General features: G+C 39.2%; 1 protein-coding gene across 11 annotated transcripts in view; it reads right to left on the bottom strand.

Moving 5' to 3' along the window:
• Positions 1–19,249, bottom strand: part of DMD (dystrophin) — a 2,108,520-nt gene that overhangs the window by 1,463,484 nt on the left and 625,787 nt on the right. For all 11 annotated transcript variants that reach the window (XM_075916549.1, XM_075916586.1, XM_075916651.1 and 8 more), the window contains one exon: positions 10,496–10,614. In XM_075916549.1, the coding sequence (XP_075772664.1) occupies positions 10,496–10,614 (119 nt within the window). The remainder of the gene's footprint in view (positions 1–10,495; positions 10,615–19,249) is intronic.

Genomic DNA, 19,249 nt, shown 5'->3' with positions numbered 1-19,249 from the left:
TTTAATTTGTTTGGTGGGCAGCCTCAAAATAATTTCATTTCAGGACAGGTTCATTTCAGGAAGATGATATGAAATACCCAGGACTCTTGAGTTGAGCAACATTTCTCTACACTTCCAGCTGAGATGGAAATACCATAAAACAGGTGGGCAAACCAAGATGTGCCAAAGTAATAATATGGAAAAATAAAGCTGGAAGGGAGATTTTAGAATCTCAGAAGAAGAATGACTCTGGTTCACTTCATAACTAGCATAAATACTGAAGGATACTTTTTAATAAAGTATCACCTAGACTTCCTACTAAATATCCACGAATTAGAATATGCATGTTTATGGTATTTATTGCATTACATTTTTTAAATTAAAAAAATGTACAGTATTTTAAGATAGCCCTGAAACCAGTCCTCTTGCCCTCATTTTTCCTTCCCCTAAAGGTCCTTAGAAACATGACTTGAAAATCATGGTACATTCTTTTAGAAATACCATTTGTCATCTTATAAATTGAGTTTTAAATATTAGTAGTGAACAGTTTAATTAACCTGGCAACTTGATGACTCAGATTTCATAATGGGAAATGGAGGCTTTTCCAGGTCTTTTATTGCCTGCTTCTATCAGATGTCAGACCACTGTTAGTGCATGACATAGGTGCTGTAACAATTTTTATAGAGGGAGTGCCCCAGAGACCTCTTGGTACAAAGTAGCAGAGAAGCTTACAGGTATCCCCCATTTCAGATATAGGTATTTTAGTGGACCAATGGATGAAATGCAAGGCTTCTACTGAAATCTATTTAACAAAACTGTAAACCTTGTATGTGATAGAAATCATTTCAAAACAGCCAGTATGGTGGTTGATTAAAAACCAGTCATAGAATCTGATAGGTTTAAACCAAGATAAACTAGAAGTATAGAGTTAAGCAGACTGAAGCCAACAATAATGTTCTACAACTCATAACTTCACTGCTGTAGATTGTACACATTTTACTTTTATAGACAGTTTATAGCTATTTTGAAATTTAAAACCACATAGGGGAATGGAAAGACAATCCATTCCCTTCTTTAACAAATCGCAAAGTTGCACATTCTTCTTGTGCTGATGTAGCAGAAGTTTCCAGGTTCTACAAAACAGCCTTCCTGAATGTAATCAGCAGTACTAACAACAACCGCTGGCTGGTATCTCATCTGAAGAATTTCTACCACCACCACATTACCACTGTTCAAGGTATATTCCCTCGATGTATCTTCTATACAACAGTGAGCTTCAAATGTAAGTGAGAAAATACTCAATACCTATATCATTACTGAGTGTATGCAGTACAGGGAGGGCTGGCTGATTTACTTAGAAAAGAACTTCTACCCTATATTTCCTTTCTTCACTGTGTGATAGACTTTGTACATGAAAAATGCATATAAAGCAACTCATTTGTGTAGAATCCAGTCCTGTGATATAGCAGCACATTGAATCAAGATCAAAAAGAAAAAGCTATCAAAGAAAAAAATCATTGTGTCTCATTATCACCTAATAAAGGTGCAAAGAACTCAAAACACTACTGCAAACTAGGGAGAAGATCATTGAAGCTATGAACAGGACAGATTAAATGATGAAGTTATGAGACTGCATAGTAAAACATTACAGAAGTGGACAACTACTTAGTCCAAGGAAGACAGCACAAATATTACTGTAGCTCCAAGCAGGCTCCCTTCCAACATGCATAAATTCGTTAAAAGAAAAAGAACCATATCTGTTTATTGCTAGAGGGAAGCACACAAATAGCAATGCCATATTCACATGACTTTTGTCCCAGAGGGAGGAAAAAGAGATACATTCCTGACTTCCTTGTAGAATAGTTCCTCAACCCGGAGTCGTACTCATATGGGAGGAGCAACATCTTCCAATGCTATCTGTGGGGGGGGTTCTCTCGGGCTGTGCAAAAATTAAAATAAAATGGAGCCCATAATTACCAGGCTGAGGTCATTGTCACAATGCTGCAGCACACGCTGTGACCATCTTCATGGACTTCTCTCAGCTATCTACTGAACACATGCTGATGGAGACACCTTTAAAAGCTACACACAGGACAGACTTTTCCACTATCCTACTTGACTCAGAACATATCTGGCCTTAACACAGACATTTTTTAAACATTTTTACCACCACATCAAACTGAATAGTAAACCCAAGTTGTTAAAATGATCAAGATCAATAGAACCAATGGGACATTTTGGTAAACGACCAAAAAGTTTTTCCTTCCCAACCCAAAAAACTGATAAGGAATGTGAAAACAACCTATACTTCACAGGACACCCATTTTATGTACTGGGCTAGTTTGACTATTTCCTAGGAGTATGTATGAAGAAACCAGAAGTATGAATTATCAAATTCTGTTAAGTATCAACTTATTTGCTTTATACATATGGCATACTATACTTGAGTGTTTAACAAAACAAGCTGGTTAAAAATAATAAAAGGTAGAATTCTTCCCCATGAAAAGGGCCAACACAAGATGCACCCTGAAGACCCACTCAAGCTTTACTTTGAACATTAAATGGAGCACAGGCCTCATACCGGCCCTTTGTAGAGGGGAAATTTTACCCTAAATAATTTATACTCGGGTTTTTCTGACTATAACACCATAAATAGTGTTTTGTGAGCATATGTGCAAGTCCACAAATCTGACAACACAGACGGTGAAGAGATTTTTTTTTTAACTGACTGTTCTAAATGGTGAGAGAACAAGAGACAACCTGGGTGAGGTAATCTCTCTCTCTCCAACAAAAGCTGGTTCAATGAGACAAACGTTCGAGTTACTCAAACTCCTCTTCAGGCCTGGGAAAGGTACTGAGAGAGAGTGCCAGAGCTAAATATGAGATCCAACAGACAGTTAACATAAGTAGTTGGCAAATCTTGAACTGATTAGTTTCAAGCTTATCACCTTGCTTGTCTATATTTATATTGTCTGCTTCACAATATATCCATTTGTTTAGTGAGCCTGATGCTAATCAAGAGACTGTATAATCAATCCTGTTTAGGAACAAAGGAATGTCCTGATATTACCAAGATACTAAGATACACACCCTGATTTCTTCCATTGAAAGAAATCAGAATGGACTATACAGGTTCAGACTACAAGTCTACTATCTCAGTATCCCTGTCTTCCAATAGTGGCCAATGCCAGCTGTCCCAAAAGGAATGAACAGAACAGGTAATCACATGATCTCTCTCCTTACCCACTCCCAGTTTCTGGCAAACAGAGGCTAAGGACACCATCCTCTGTCCGTCAAGGGACCACCATATATGTCATTCTTTTTTGACCCCTATTAGTGTATTGTCCTTCACAACATCCTGTGGTAAAGAGAAGGCAAGCTCACAAAACAATATGTCTCATGAACAGAAGATCTAGCCAGGAGGACTCTGGGGAAAGTTTATCTTTATGTGATAAAATGAAACACTCCTATTTTAGAGCCTAAACTTACTTTACTAAATACTATTTCATGTAAGTACATGTTTTATATGTAATTACTTGTCCATGCTACTTTTAACTTGCTATAATTCAACAAAAGTCTAGAGATGTAAATGTACGTTTGCTTCTTTTCATTATAAACATGTCTGTGATCTGAGGTGAAATGGGTAAGCTGGGGTGTATTGCTTCTTTAGAAGCAGAAAAATCTGTGAATACTGAGAATATCCAGTGGAACTGGAATGCACACTCAAGGCTGACACACAGAGGTTGGAGGAGCTGAAGTAAAAATCTGTAAAAGTTGGACCCAAAGTTGGACCCAAACAGGCCTAGAGAAGAGTATTTGTATTGCCCATGACCAGGAGAGTTGGAGAGCTGGCACCTGGCAGGAGAGCCGGCTCGAGCCATGCCTGTGCCCCAGGCGGCGGGCGCATGACGCATGCGCGGCTCCGCCCCTGGGCGCACAGCACATGCGTGGTCCTGCCCCCGGTGCACTGCACACCTGACAGCTTCAATTGGGTGTGCATCACCTGATTGCAGCTTTAAGGGGCCGTGTATGGTTCCTGGCCCCGGGGGCGCAGCGCCCCTTACAGCTGCCATCAGGCACCCTCCATAGGTTGGCGCCCTGGGCAGCTGCCCGGCTAGCCCTCCCCTAAATCCGACCGTGCCTGGCAGGAACAAAATATGGCTTCCTTATGCTAACGCTAGGTGGCTGTGACAAAACTCACAACCATGGGTATACCCAGGCAACATCACATTATGGCTATATTGACATTTACCACAATGTGTAATGTATTGTTCTACACACATACCACAGTAAAAGGCTCTGGCAGCAGAGAGTTTGCTGAAGCATTTCCCCCTTGCTGGAGGTACTTGTTACAGCAGGACACTACAACTGCTAAAAATAGCAGTTTAAACCTGGAAGACACTGATGGGCCATATTAAGTGCTATCCAGGGTTCATATGACATGTTGGGTTCTGACATGTTGGATACTCTGTTCTATTTGCCTAAATTATGGCTCACTGTCTGTCTACACTGCTATTTCTACCCATGCTAACAGGACGTGCACGTGTCTGTACCCTACATGCGGCCATAAGTGTAGCTGTCATATATGTTGTTTTGGGTATCCCCAAATAGCCATGCAGTGTAGATGTGCCCTAGTGTCCCGCAGTAATATTTGTACATAAATATACATTTCCATTTCATATCTGTTAACAGTTTAAAATGAATTGATAAATTTAAATGTCACAACAGTCACAATTTGCATTTAATCATATTCAGATAGAATGTAATGTTACTGGATATTTACAAAATCTGAATGAGGAGTCTATGACAGGAAAAAAAATCAATATTTTATACTGGTGGAATCTCAAAAAGGAAAGGATAGTATAAAGGCTTTAAAATAGCTTAGTCTCATAGGGTATGTCTACACTACAGCACTAATTCGAACTAACTTAATTCGAATTAGTTAATTTGAACTAAGCTAATTCGAACTAGTGCATCTAGACCTAAAAACTAATTCAAATTAGCATTTTGCTAATTTGAAATAGCATGTCCACACTGAGTGGGCCCTGATCCAAAATTAAGGCTGGCTGGAAGCAGTGCCGGCAGGGCATCAGGTTAGGACTTAGAGTGTGGAGCTGCTGCCTCAAGCTAGCTGAGGGCTGTGCTTAAAGGGACCCGACCCCCACCCCGGACAGACAGTTCTCAGGGTTCCCCGCTTGCTTGTCTACCTTGATGAGGGACAGCAAAGCAGTCCTGTCATGGAGTTCCCTGAGTGCTCGCACTCGGAACATCACAGCACTCGGCCATCAGCCCGGCTGCACTTGCCACAGGCTGCCATCCGGGGCGGGGGGTCAATCGGGAGGCTGTCAGGATCCAGGAGACCCTGCAGGAGAGCTTCCACCCCGAGGAGCCCCAGTCCTCCCCATCGGGGACTCGTACCCCATTCCTCCCTCACCTCCTTCCACTTACCCCATCCTAGCCCCCCTTCTTGATGTAAAAAATAAAGGACACGTGTATTCAAAAATAGAAACTCTCTTTGTTTAACAAAACTGGGGTGGGGGATTAACCTCTGGGGAGACTGGGAAAAGGCGGTGGGAGAGGGGAAGAGAGAGGGTGGGAGGGGAGGGGGAAACCTGGGAAGAGGGAGCTGGAAGGGGGAAGCCAGGGGAAGGAGGAGGAGGGGAAGTATAAAACTATCTGTATTGTGTACAGATGTGGTCTCCTCACCTCAAAAGAGATGTTTTGGCCTTGAAAAGGGTTCAGAAAAGGGCAACTACAATAATGAGGGGTTTGGAAGAGGTCCCATATGAAGAGAGGCTAAAGAGACTGGGACTTTTCAGCTTAGAAGAGGAGACTGATGGGAGATATGATAGAAGTCTATAAAAGCATGAGTGGTGTGAAGAGGGTGTATAAAGAAAAGTTCTTCATTACTTCCCATAATATAAGGACTAGAGGACATCAAATGAAATGAATGGGTAGCAGGCTTCAAACTAATACAAGAAAGTTCTTTTTCACAAAGCAAATAGTCAACCTGTGGAACTCCTTGCCACAGAAAGCTGTGAAGGCTAGAACTATAACAGAGTTTAAAGAGAAGTTAGATAAATTCATGGAGGTTGGGTCCATGGAGTGGTATCCAGGGGGTAGGAATGGTGTCCCTGGCCTCTGTTTGTGGAAGGCTGGAGATGGATGGCACGAGACTAATGGCTTGGTCATTATCTTCGGTCCATCCCCTCCGGGGTAGCTGGTGTTGGCCACTGTTGGCAGACAGGCTACTGGGCTAGATGGACATTTGGTCTGACCCAGTATGGCCATTCTTATGTTCTAAGCTCAGGGCTCAGGGTCGGGGGGTCTCACTGGACCACCTTGATTTTCATGCAAACCTGCTCCTGGGTTTGCATGTGGCCTTTGTTGGCCAGACTGGCAGCTATCCTGCCCTAGACAGCTACTTTCCTATGCTTAGTGTGGAGGTCGTGGACGTTGGAGGCCTCCCCCCAAGCCTGGATGAGGACCACGATCTCCGCACTAAACCAGGTGGGCGCCCGCCTCTTGCGACCCAGGGCAGGCTCCTGGGAGCCTCCAGCCTGGTCCCAGGAAGAGGCGGAGGGCTGGGTGGCAGCGGGTGGCTGGCTCATGCCGTGCCAGGTGCAGGGTCTGCTGGCAGGCTTGCACCTGGCACAAGCACCGTAGCCAGACCGTGCTCCTTTAAGGACTCCGGGGCCAGAAGGGGGGCAGAAGAGTTTCTCTGGTTTGGCCCAGCGTGGCCACCAGGGCAAGCTGGGAAGGGCTAGCCTCCCACTAGTTCGAATTAAGTGGCTACACAGCCCTTAATTCGAACTACTTAATTCGAACTAGGCATTAGTCCTTGTAGAATGAGGTTTACCTAGTTTGAATTAAGCGCTCCGCTGGTTCGAATTAAGTTCGAACTAGCGGTTTGTATGTGTAGCGCCTATGAAAGTTAATTCAAACTAAAGGCTGTTAGTGCGAATTAACTTTGTAATGTAGACATACCCATAATCATAAATCTCTTGCAACAGAGGGTCCTAGTGAATCAAATAATCACACTTAAGTATCATAACCCAAAAAGAGTATCTTTGACAAAATGATATCATTGAGAAGAGAAATATTTAGAAGTCAGAATAAGATGCACAGAAATTGACAATAAGAAATGCATAATATTTTAGACTGTATTCTATGATGCATAAATTACCTATTGGTAATGCATGTGTTATTGCTTAAATGTAACAAACTTATAAACACCGCTTACTTTAAAACATTTCAAAATAAGTGTATTATTTAAAGCAACCTCCTCCAGTACAATAATCACCAATAAAATGGAAAACAGTATATTTTACTACCTGGATATAGGGAAATTAAAAATATTGAGTGTACAATTTTTGTAAAATTGTAAAAGCCAACCTGACTACAACAACATGAAATTTCTGCGTTCTAATAAATAGTCTTTGACAATCCTGCTTAGCTCAAATATTGCTTGAAGGTACATGGCTCCCAAATTGGAATCTGAATAAAAATTAAAAATAATATATTTATTAGCTACAAATACATAGGTCATATTAGGTATGGAAGAAAAATCAGTTTGGAAAGATGTGAATATCTTAGGCCATGTCTACACAACAATGTTATTTTGGAATAACTGACATTTTTTTAAAATAAAGTGTAGACACGGATGAAGTTAAGTATTTATTTCATCAATGTCAAAATAATGTCTAGCTGGATGATTTTTAGCACAACTTCTTTAACTCTCATTCTACAAGCAGTAAGGGAAGTCCGCAGAAGAGTGCTCTCTCAGACTTCCGGCTGTGTAGACAACACCAAAAGCCAAAAATAAGCTATTTCAACTTAAGGTATGCAATTGATGTAGTTCAAGTTGCCTAGCTTATTTTGGCTTTAGCTCTGCTGAGCAGGCATGCCCCAAACATTTAGGTCTTAGTGCCCAAAATTTCACTAAGTACATTTATTCACTATTCAAAAAGGTAATTTCCCACCTGGAATGAAACTGAGTCAAATGCACATAAGGAGCTGCTTAAAATAAAATAAAATAAAATAAAATATCCCTCCTTTCACAGCATATGCTGCATTTTCACTTCTGAACATAACTTCTACTCAGTAATGATTCGTGTTCTTTAAGTTGGTAATGTTCCTTAAAGGCCAAGACAAAAGTGTTCAGTAAAAACTTTGTTTTGCTTCATTAACGCAGTGTTCACAAGTTACATACTAGTTAGCACAATGATTTCATGGCACGATAAATTCATGTTTCATCACTGTGAAAATCTAAAGGACAAGAACCAGTCAAAGGAGATAGTTCAGTCATGCAGAATATGCTATTGAAACAATACTTAGGTATCTTGTAACAGAATTGGTGGAGACTCAGTCACATTGGCATGTTTAGAGAGAAAAAAAAACTCCAGAAACATTCCAGTACAAATCTCCCCTCAGTGATGTACAGCTAGATCTAGATATGAGCTTAGTAATAAATTAGCCACCACTCAAGAAAAATATTCAGTCTAAAAGTTAACTATGCTGGCTACCAGCATAATAAGCAGATTTGTAAAATAAAAGGATTGAGTTCAGGTTATTACACTTCATGGGATCCTGCTATTCGTGAATATCTTGGTAGTCATTGAATATTGACTGTGGATTCTGAAAGTGAACACACATCAAAGTAGAATTTGTTTAAAACTGATAGCAGGCAAGCATTATTGCTTATTCACTATTCTGTTTAAAATGTTATTCTTCTAACTACGAAGCAGGAGCAATATTAAACAGTTACAACAAACATAAAAGAGAACAAAGATCCACAAATTAATCATTTTTATTATTTGCCAAAAGCTTACAAACATACCAGAAGGAAAACTGAACTGTGATAAATATTTGCTCATCCTGAAAAGGAGCTATTTCAGAAAAAATATATACTTTGTGTAACAAGTTGTTCAGCAAGTTCTAGCTAACGCCTTGGTGAACAAATAAGAGACACCATGCTAGGATTTATATCTTGAACCTTTTTTACTGGGGAAAATCTTGGTTCCACGGAGGTCAATGGCAATTTTGACATTGACTTCAACTGAGTGAGTATTTTGTTCCCCATTAGTAAATGATGAACATACCGCTTAACTCAAAAACCAGCAATGTGAATTTAGAAAATGTAATAAGACTTTATGCCAGAGGCCTAACAGTGCAAACCTCAACCACTTGGCAAAGCGAATAGAGTCCAAGTGTGACCCAGAGATGACATGCTGCAAATTCAGAAAGGAGAGAAAGCTTTTGCTGCATTGTTCATAAACATGCCCTGCCAATGCAGTAGATTTTGAATATCCACCAGTCAGAATGACTCTCTTTTCTCCCTGATAAAAGAATAGGCACTCAGATCTAGAGCGCAAGACATTAATAAAGAATGGGGAAGCTAGGGAAAAAATTATCTGTTCTCTTCCAAACCATAACTACAAATGGATGCAGTTGTTCGCTCTACAAATCTTGTATGCTAGGGAAACAGTTTACATGTATAACAGAAAGATGGGATTTTCAAGAATTAACAACATTGGTCTAATTTCTGCCATTAAAGTTGATAGTAAAACTCAACTGAGTTACAACAGTGCTTATCTGTTTTGAAAAATGTTACACCCATGATGAGCAAACTTCAGAGGGGAAGCCGAGTTAGTCTGTAACTGGAAAAACCTTAAAAACCGAGAACTACAAGTGGCAAGATACTAATTATTACAAATTTCCTTTCATCAGCGTATGACAACACATTATAAAAACGTCTGCACTTATGAAGCTTCTCGAACACACACCCTGTTCTTTCAAGTCAGATACATTAGGGCTATGTCTAGACTGCAAGCCTCTTTCAAAAGAGGCTTTTTCGAAAGATACTTTTGAAAAAGCATCTTTTGAAAAAGAGCATCTAGACTACCACCAGTACTTTCGAAAAAGCAAACTGCTTTTTCAAAAGAGAGCAGCCAAGCAGTCTGGATGCTCTCTTTCGAAAAAGCACAGTTTGCATTACATTGCTCTTTCGAAAAAAGGTGTTCTTCCTCATAAAATGAGGTTTTCCGTTGTCGAAAAAACTGCCATGTTCTTTTGAATTACTTTTGAAAGAACATGGCAGCAGTCAGACATAGGGGAAGGCCCTGTAGTCTAGACACACCCAGAGTGTCAAAATACTATAAACACATAGGTGGGTCTAAAGACTGGATCCATAGTTATGGAAAATTCTTCAAAAGTACTAGACAACTAAAGGTTCCACTATGCTCAGCTTGGGAAGTGTGTGGGGGAAATAAATCAGACTTATTTAGATACCTAACTTCAAGAGCACATATTTAAAAATCCTTGCCCATATGAAAGTTTTGACCTAAATCTTTTAATTCTGGAGAGTTTCTATTATGCTATTTTAAATGAGAAAATTTAATCTTGCATCTATGCTCTAGCTTTGAAAATCTTGGTGCAGAGAGGGCAAACTCATTTTCAGTCAAATACATGAAGAGTTGACAATTATCTACAAAAATAGTATATGATTTTCACTAACCTTCAGGATCAAGGAGTTTCTCAATACCTAAGTGCCGTTTAGCAGTGTTGAAGGCATGGTCTAACCGTTGTATGGCCGATTGTTGGCAAGCCACACTGTTCCAATCAAACAGATCTGGTCTAAGGAGGAGAAAAAAAAAGTACTGTTATTAATAAAGTTCTACTTCCCTTGACATTCTATTTAATTCTTGATTTCCACTTCTGACAACTGCATATAGTTTTTTTTATATAAAAATACATAGATCTCAGCAGAATACAACACTGTAAATTCAATCAAACTACTCAGCTGATACCAGTGAAGCAGTAGAGTACAATTTAAATGTTTCATAAATAGAAGCAGACCCACTAAGATTGATTTACAGTTTAGATATACCATCTAGGGCCTTGCATTATCACTTGTATTTGCAATGTAACTATTTCAATACTTTGATATCCTTAGTATTTCAAATAAGAGGTATGTACTGAAATCTGAATTTGTTATCAGGCACACTGGAAAAGAAAGTTTAATCTGATATACTGAAGTTGAATCAGGGTGCATATAATATGGAGAAAAACCCCCACAAATCATGGACATAGACATACGTACGTACGTGTGTGTGTGTGTGTGGACATCTCACATACACACACACAAAATCAATTTTACTTGGAAATAAAATTAGAAGGGCTATCTACTGAAGTTCATTTTTAAAAGTGTATACAGCTAGAATCCTACTGAAGGCAAAGAAGTAGGCTGTTTTAGTGAAATAAAATGTATATAGTACTGAAATGGATTTATCCATGCAAAAGCAGTGAGGGATACTACCTATAAGTAATAGTTTTTACCAGCTATGCAGTCACCTGCACTCACTCTGATTTTTTTTTCCTAGGGAGAGGAAGTGTGATTTTTCATGGTTACAATTAAATCATTTTTGAAAAGTGGTACTCTAAATTGCTAAAAACTACTGAAGGGGAGTGTGTGTGTGTGTGTGTGGGGGGGGGGTTATTTAATGTGCCTGTCTCTGTAATAAAAGCCTCAATATAACTGATCTAACAGTTATACAAATATCAGTAAATAGAAGGCAAATGATGTTCTGAGGAAGCATTGCTCCTCCCAAATATCACATTTCACCTTCACAGAGTACTGTATTGTTAGCAGTTTAATGAATTTCTACTTTGGCACCAACACTGTTATTGTACCAATATCATGACATTGAATTTTCTCATGTATCCACAATTGTAGTCTCAACTTTTTAAGGCACATATAAAACTATATTAGAGAACATGAGTAATTGCTTTCAGGATCAGGCTCTAAGTTCAAAAGAAAGTAAATTCAAAAGAGGCCGAAATTAGTACAGTGGCATCCAGTGAAGGCTGAGAGTTGTGTTGTAGAAACAGAAACGGCCTACATGCAAATAGTAATCAGTGGTATATGTGGCCAGAATTCTGTACTTCACCTTACCTGATGATTTCTGTATGTTTTTCAAGCTACCTACATTTATAAAGATAGTGAATAAAGTATTTAAATATGCTCTTCTCTAATCAGTTGTAGAAGAGAGATCACTCTCAAATACATACATATTTTTAGGAAAATTTATTATTGTCCCATTTCTAGCTGCAGATCATCTTGAATTAAGAATGAACCCTTAGAGGTCTTCAGTTTCATCAGTCTCCTATTTATGGTAAGAACTTCAAGTAACGAACATTTTAAAAATGGTAAGTTAATAATGGAACCATCATGAGCTTAAGAAGCTCAAAATACTAAATTACTAGAGACGAGTTCTGTGTCTCAGGTAGAGAGTAGCAGATTTAAAAAAAAAAAAATCTAGGAATAGATTCTCAGTTTTGATCCACTCCCTGTGAGCTGCTCAGCTGCTACCAAGAGACATGAAACCTCCTCACAAGAGTTCTGTTCAGATTAGCTCTGGCATGGAGGAAGTACCAGAAGCCAAGAAGTTGGCAGAACTCACCAATACCTTCCTCTCTCTCTATAGATGCCAGAGTAGATTCATTGAGAGGTTAGCTGTGATGAACTCCAAATATCCCTGCTACAGTACCAATTTTGGGTGACAAAAAATAGAGCAATCTTCAGGCTACCCTAATTTGCTCCAGCCCTTTTTTAGGGCACAATAAGAGAGAGCCATAATTGACTCTGACAGACCTATTGCTGGACACGGGAGAGAATCTGACCCAAAGGATCAAACATGATCCAAGGTCCTACAGCAACAAAAACTGTTCAGAGTGCATGATGCTTTTTTTAGGGTTATTTAGAGCCAAAACAGATAAAAAGACCAGAGATTTCATACAGCCGAATAAAAAATATTAACTATGAAGATATTTTGCAGTGCTATCATCTGAAGCGTCTCTTTCAATCAACAAATAAATGAATTTCTGCAAAACATTACACAAGGGAATCAGTTGTTAAACCATATGCACTACTACCCAAAGCAGCAAGTATGAAAGGAGTAAAGATGTTGTTCACTTCACAGTAATTATAATTATTTTTCCCTAATGTAATTTTTTTTCAAGTTGCAACCAAACATCTCTCACTAAATCACATGATATACATTGTCAAGATACAGTCAACATCTGCATTTGTGTTGGAGTCTAGATATTTTTCTACCATGATACCCTATTTCAAGTTTGTCTGAGGATAAGGAGGGTGTCACATTTTTAAAATAAACAAAGAGTATACATAACTGATGAACATAGAGATACAAGGGAAAAAAGCCCACTAAAAAGGTGAAGGGAACAAAGAAACATATAGGCTCTTTCATTTTTGACCTTTTTCTTTATTCACTGGAAACATGCTTGTGCAATCAATAAGGTTCTTCCACATGAACAAAGATTAAAATAATATGTTCATCTGCACAGTCTTCCACTTGGATGGGCAAAGCTACTACACACACAGTGGAACCTCACAGTACAACCACCAGCATTATAAATGGACCTTTGAACCACATCTCTCATTTAGAAACAGAAGTATGCAATTAGGTGTTGGCAGAGATAAGAGAGTACAGTACTGTGATATATATTCATTATTAACGAAAAGGGAACTATGAATGCTGTATTAAATCCATGTTCAGTTGTAAACTTTTAAAAAGAGAAGTGGGCAATTAACAGCCCATGGGCTGGACATGGTTAGCCAGGATTAATCCCTGGCAGGCCACCAGACATATTATTTAACCGATCATCTGCAAGTATGGCCTCTTGCAGCTTGTGTTTGGCCAGGAACAGCAATCCACAGCCAACAGGAGCAGAAAGCAGCCATACCCTGTGGACGCACTGGTAAATAACATGCCTGGGAGCTCGTCCCACAGGCAACTTATTGTCCACCTCTGTTTTAAGAGAACAGCCATAATGTTCTGTTGAGATTATGAACAATCTCCATTTGCAAGTTGTTTGTAACTCTGAAGTGCTACTGTATGGTTTCCATTGCCATTTTGATTACGTCTGCAGAGGGATATTACTGCTGGGTAACTGCTTAATCTGTTTCTCTTCCTGGCCAATTAATGCCAGATATCTAAGTAAAGTATCATTTGGTGATGGAAAAACAGAATATCTTCAGCTCCATAACAGTTCAAAGAATTTAGGAAGTAGTAGTAGTAGAATTTAAGAAAATGGTGCAGAGCCAAAGTGACCCACGAGAATAAAAAACATGTTCATACACTGGTTTGTCCATTGGCTTCACTTCATCTTTCTGTTCAGTTTCCCAAAAGCAAACCTTTTCTCCCCAACTCATTTCTAGTCTTCACCTTACAGCTTTTTAAAATACGTACTATTCCTCTTCCCCTCTGTCTGTAAAAAGCAGAGGCAGCTGCAGTGAGCTACTGCCTTCTAAGGCTCTTGCCTGGCCTGAGTTCAGGCATTTTAAGGAAGCAGATGTACAGGAAGCTAATGAATGCCACTTGTTTTCACTAAACTTCATGATTAAAAAAATAGTTTCATGGCTAGGGCAAGTTTGACACTAGGAATATAATATAGAAGGCAGATATTCCTTTAAAAGTCATTAGGGGAAAACTTAACTGAAGGGATAAAAACTCAGCTGTCTTGGAGTCTCACTTTGGGAATGAGAAAAGATGCATTAATAAGAGCTGAACACGAGCTCCCAATGTGATGCTGTGACAAAAAAAAGATTAATGTGATTCTGGGATGCAGGAACAAGGAAATCTCAAGGAGAAGGAGGGAGGTTATTTTACCTCTGGATTTGGCACTGGTGTGACTATTTCTGGAGTACTGTGTCCAGTTCCCATGCTCACAATTCAAAAGGATGTTGATGAACTGGAGAAAGTTCATATAAGAGCCAGGAGAATGATTAAAGAATTAGAAAGACAAGGTAGGTGAGGAAATACCTTCTATGGGACCAACTTTTGTTGGTGGAAGAGGCTAAGCACGTACAAATAACAAAAGGGTTTTAAAATTTGCTTACAGATATAGACTCAAAGGGTGCAATCTAGTCATCTTGAAAAGCCTAAAAGGATGACCTCATTACCTTCAGAAATTATCTATATGAGAAACAAATAATTAATTAAGGCTCTTCAATATAGTAGAGAAAGAAATAACATGATCAAATGGCTGGAAGATGAAGCTAGATATATTCAGACTAGAAATGAGTGTTAAAAAAATCAGACTAAACAGCAGATGATCAGAATGGTCCTTCCTGTCCTTGGAATCTATGAAGAAGAAAACATCACTGAGCAAACAGACTACCTTGAATGTTAATAGGTGAGAAAAGGGACCCTATGATGATTACAAATATTCTCTCTGGTGAAAACTTGTATTTCTAAGCAAATTGTGCTTCCTCACAGTGAAGGTCAGTTACTCTATTTATTAAAACAAACAAACAAACAAACCACTTTGTTCAGGGGATCATATCTTTAAGTATACGTTTTATTTGGGAACCTATGCCTTAGAGTAATATATGTACCCTTGCGAAGCTTTATCAAACACTCCGAAAATAAAATATCAGAGTATCTATCTCAGATATAAAGTACAGAAACAGTTCAAAGCCTGTTAATCCCATGCTCCCTACTGATACTTTTGCTTAACGACCTCTCCACCAAGAAGCCCCTTTAAAATAATCAGAAAATAGGGTCTGAGAAATATTTGCTGAGCACAAGCAGAGTAAAGAAAAGTAAATTACGATATCACATGAGACTGGAGAGTAGGTCAGGGGATAGCCAGTTGCTAGAATAGTAGCCTCAGGATGTGCTAGATGTATGTATTCCAACTGCTCACTGAAGTGTCTCACTTTTTCCATCTCCTGCAAGAGGAGTCAGAATTGCCACCCACCAGTCTGATTCTGGTATGTGCCATACAGCTATCTTCATATTTTAAACTTTCTACACCAGTCAGATCACCTATCTGGCATAGCCATCAAATTCTGAAAGCTTCAGTTCTCCCAGATTAACTAATTTTTTGAAGTCGATTGAAAAATCGAATGGTTTATAATCAACCACAGTAGAAAATAAACATGTGGAATTTGTGCCTGGGCTAATATATTTTCATGGCAATTCTGCAAAGCTATTTTAATCTTTAAGCGATTTTAATCACCCTGATTTTTCATCTTTCATATTGTTTCATCGCATACTAGTGTATCTACAAGAAAATAAAATGTGCGAAGTCCCCAAAATATCAGACTTCTGTAAACGGAAGTTCAGGGTATAAGGGCATTCCAAAGGATCTGTTTCAGTGTGCAGAACACTGAGAAAATAAATGGAAAAGTATGCACCCTCTCTCTCTCACACACACACACACACCCCCCTGCATCTTTCATGCAAGGATCTCACTGAGTTTAACAAATAATAATTTAGCCTAGTAATCTTGGTTTGAAATAAGTGAATACTCATTTAATAGGTAGGGAAAGGCACAAAGAAAGGCATCGGATGCTGAGGTGAGAGGTGAAACATAAGGCCTCCAAAGAACAGACTGAATAGGAATGACAAGCTCCAACTGATACAGCATATTAGTGACAATATAGAAGCAATAAGAGAACTCAGGGGGGCTCCCCAGCTTTTTGCTGAAACCGATGAACATGTATTCAGAGAAATAAACTCAGGGGAAACAAAGGAACAGAATATATGGACAAAGCTGTTGCACAATGATGTAGCCGGGGCAAAGCCTGAAAACCGCTAAAGTATAAATCAATAATACACTCATTATACAACAACTGTGTAATGTATCTATTTTTGTATATTTTAAAGTTCGTCTAATCCTTTCAAACTGATTTACCAGCCCTACTGGGAGTTACAAAAAGATGACTCTGCAAAAAAAAGTATATAATTGAAATTAGAGTACAATGCTATTTCTAAAACTTGTCTGCAGACCGTGTGATGCTTTTTGGTGCATAGAATATTAATTAAATCTATTACTGTTGAATTACAATTTAAAATATGAAAACTCAGCTAAACATCTCAGTTCTGTTGAAACACAAAGCAAGACTCTGTAGTATATTTTCAGAAAATATTTTTCCAGAGCAAGAAAATGAAATGATGCTTTTAAGGAAACTGTGTCTAGTTCGAATATATGCCTTGCATATGCTATAGAACTAATCACACAGAACCTGTAAAATGTTCTTCTGAAAGGAAATAATCCATTAAGACCACTTTTAGCACTGTTCCATAGAAACAACATTTTGAGATAATTTTTTAAGAAGCTAACGAAAGAAGATTGAGTTTAAAAAATTATGGCACTTCAGTAATAATATGTATGCCCAATTTCCATTAGTGCCAATAGGAAATTATATAAATGCACATAGTACAAATTCCTTAAGTTCCTAACAATGTTAACTGTTTAAGTTAATCACCATACCACGTTTCCCTCATTCAGTCAGTCTTTCCTCATCACCTTTGCATAATTTCCAAAGAATAGCTTCATAGGACATTTTCATATGATGATTGTTCATTCACATTAACATAAGGACCATCGCAGGAGTTCCATGGTTTGCTGGATGGTTAGTATTTGAGTTTCAGTGTAGTTGAATACTCAAAATTCCAGTCAACAGGAGCTCTTGGTGCTCAGTAGTTTTCAGAAAGGAAAAGTTCATGTGCAATGAACCCACACCTGAATATGCACACAGAATATTGTCACAGAGGAAGCTTGGACTATGCGAGTACGTCTGGACGTCCGGTATTCTGAAATAGCATTTTGCATGTCTTAGCAACAAGCCCATTATTTTGCAATATATTCCAAATAATGGGCTTGCTAGTCCAACATCCTGGTAAATCTCATTCCATGAGGATTAAGGGACTTGTTGTAATAGCGGTCTATTTCAAAATAAACTATGCAATTTGCATAGCTCGAGCTGCATAGCTTATTTTTATACAGCACCGCATAGCTGAATATACCCTAAATGACCTTTTACAGCAAAAGCAGGAGCCCCATCCCTGGAGGTAAAAAGTGGCATGTGTAACTGTGAGAGCGTAGCAGTTTCCATAGTCTCCAGAATCAGACACTACAAAGGTATGATTCCATGCTTTTACACACACACACACACACACACACACACACACACACACACACACACACACACACACACACACACGTAATTTCCCACATGAATGGATTCAGCATTTGTGGTATGTGCTGAACATTAGTCTCAATGCAGAAGATAGCATCCACTTTTTTGGAACATCTGGAGCACAGAGGCTTGTTAACTAATGAACTCTGAATGAGAAACACGAGGGGATAGATTAAAAAAATAACAACCAAATAGTCCTGCAGCACCTTAGAGACTAAAAAAATGCAGATGGTATCATGAGCTGTCATGAGCACAACCCACTTCTTCCGAGACAGAATTGGATGAACCAGTGGAGAAGGAAAAAATAAGATGGATCTGAGGGGGTATAAGAGAGAGATAGTAATGGAATAAGGTGTTGGGGTAGGGAGGGGGAGACATAGGAATATGCTAGAGGGAAATGCCATGGGGAAGACAGAGACAGAAAAGAAAGAAAATAGGATGGGGCAGAGAAAGTTCAGGTGGCAAATGGGGAAAGAGTGTGAATGACCAATATCCAAACTGAATTACACACAAGTCAGTGTGTATGGGGAGGATGAAGAAGCTATACTCACAAGTGTTCAACTCCTGCTCAGCCAGCCTAGCATTGCACACATACACACACACACACACAAAAACGGAGAGAACAATGGTTGAGATTCACAGACAGCTCATTTGCACATAGAGCAAACTGCCATACTGATGGCCTTTTCACTAAGACAAGTAATATCCCCCACCAAGGATGGTTTTCTTCAGACAGATACTACACTGGTTTTTTGGAATACTGAATGAAGAAGGTTGAGAGTGTCAAGGGATTGGCTGAGAGTTCTGGGTCTGAAGTATCCCCTACTGGATATGCTTCAGGGGGTAAATAGCTAAAAGTTAAGAGTACAAGGGTCAGTTATGGCTCAGGATAGTGACACTCATTACAAGAGACCAAAGGCACCCTGCCTAGTGGCAATAGGCAAGCAGTGTCACCAAGCCAAGCCAATTCTACTCAGTTCCAACACAGGACTCTGAAACAGCAACCCCCTTCCAAGGGCCAATACCCCTAAGCATACTCCCTACCCTTGTCCCAAGTGCCTTTGGCCCCACCTTGGGCTAGGCTTGAGTCCCTTCTGTGTTTTCCTGAAGCTTTGTCCCGAGTATCCTCCACTCGCAATGGTGAGTCATCACCTTCCACAGTCAACAGGCTTCAAATGAGATGATTATCAGGCTCTATCCTGGCAGCTTCCCTGTGGGAATCTACTTCATCCAACTGCTCTCTTCTCTTGTCAGTCAAGA

The sequence above is a fragment of the Pelodiscus sinensis genome, chromosome 1 (genome assembly GCF_049634645.1).
Source record: "Pelodiscus sinensis isolate JC-2024 chromosome 1, ASM4963464v1, whole genome shotgun sequence".
In the NCBI taxonomy this organism is placed as follows: domain Eukaryota; kingdom Metazoa; phylum Chordata; order Testudines; family Trionychidae; genus Pelodiscus; species Pelodiscus sinensis.
Note: the sequence above shows the minus strand (reverse complement) of the source record. Positions and strands in the feature narration are given on the sequence as shown.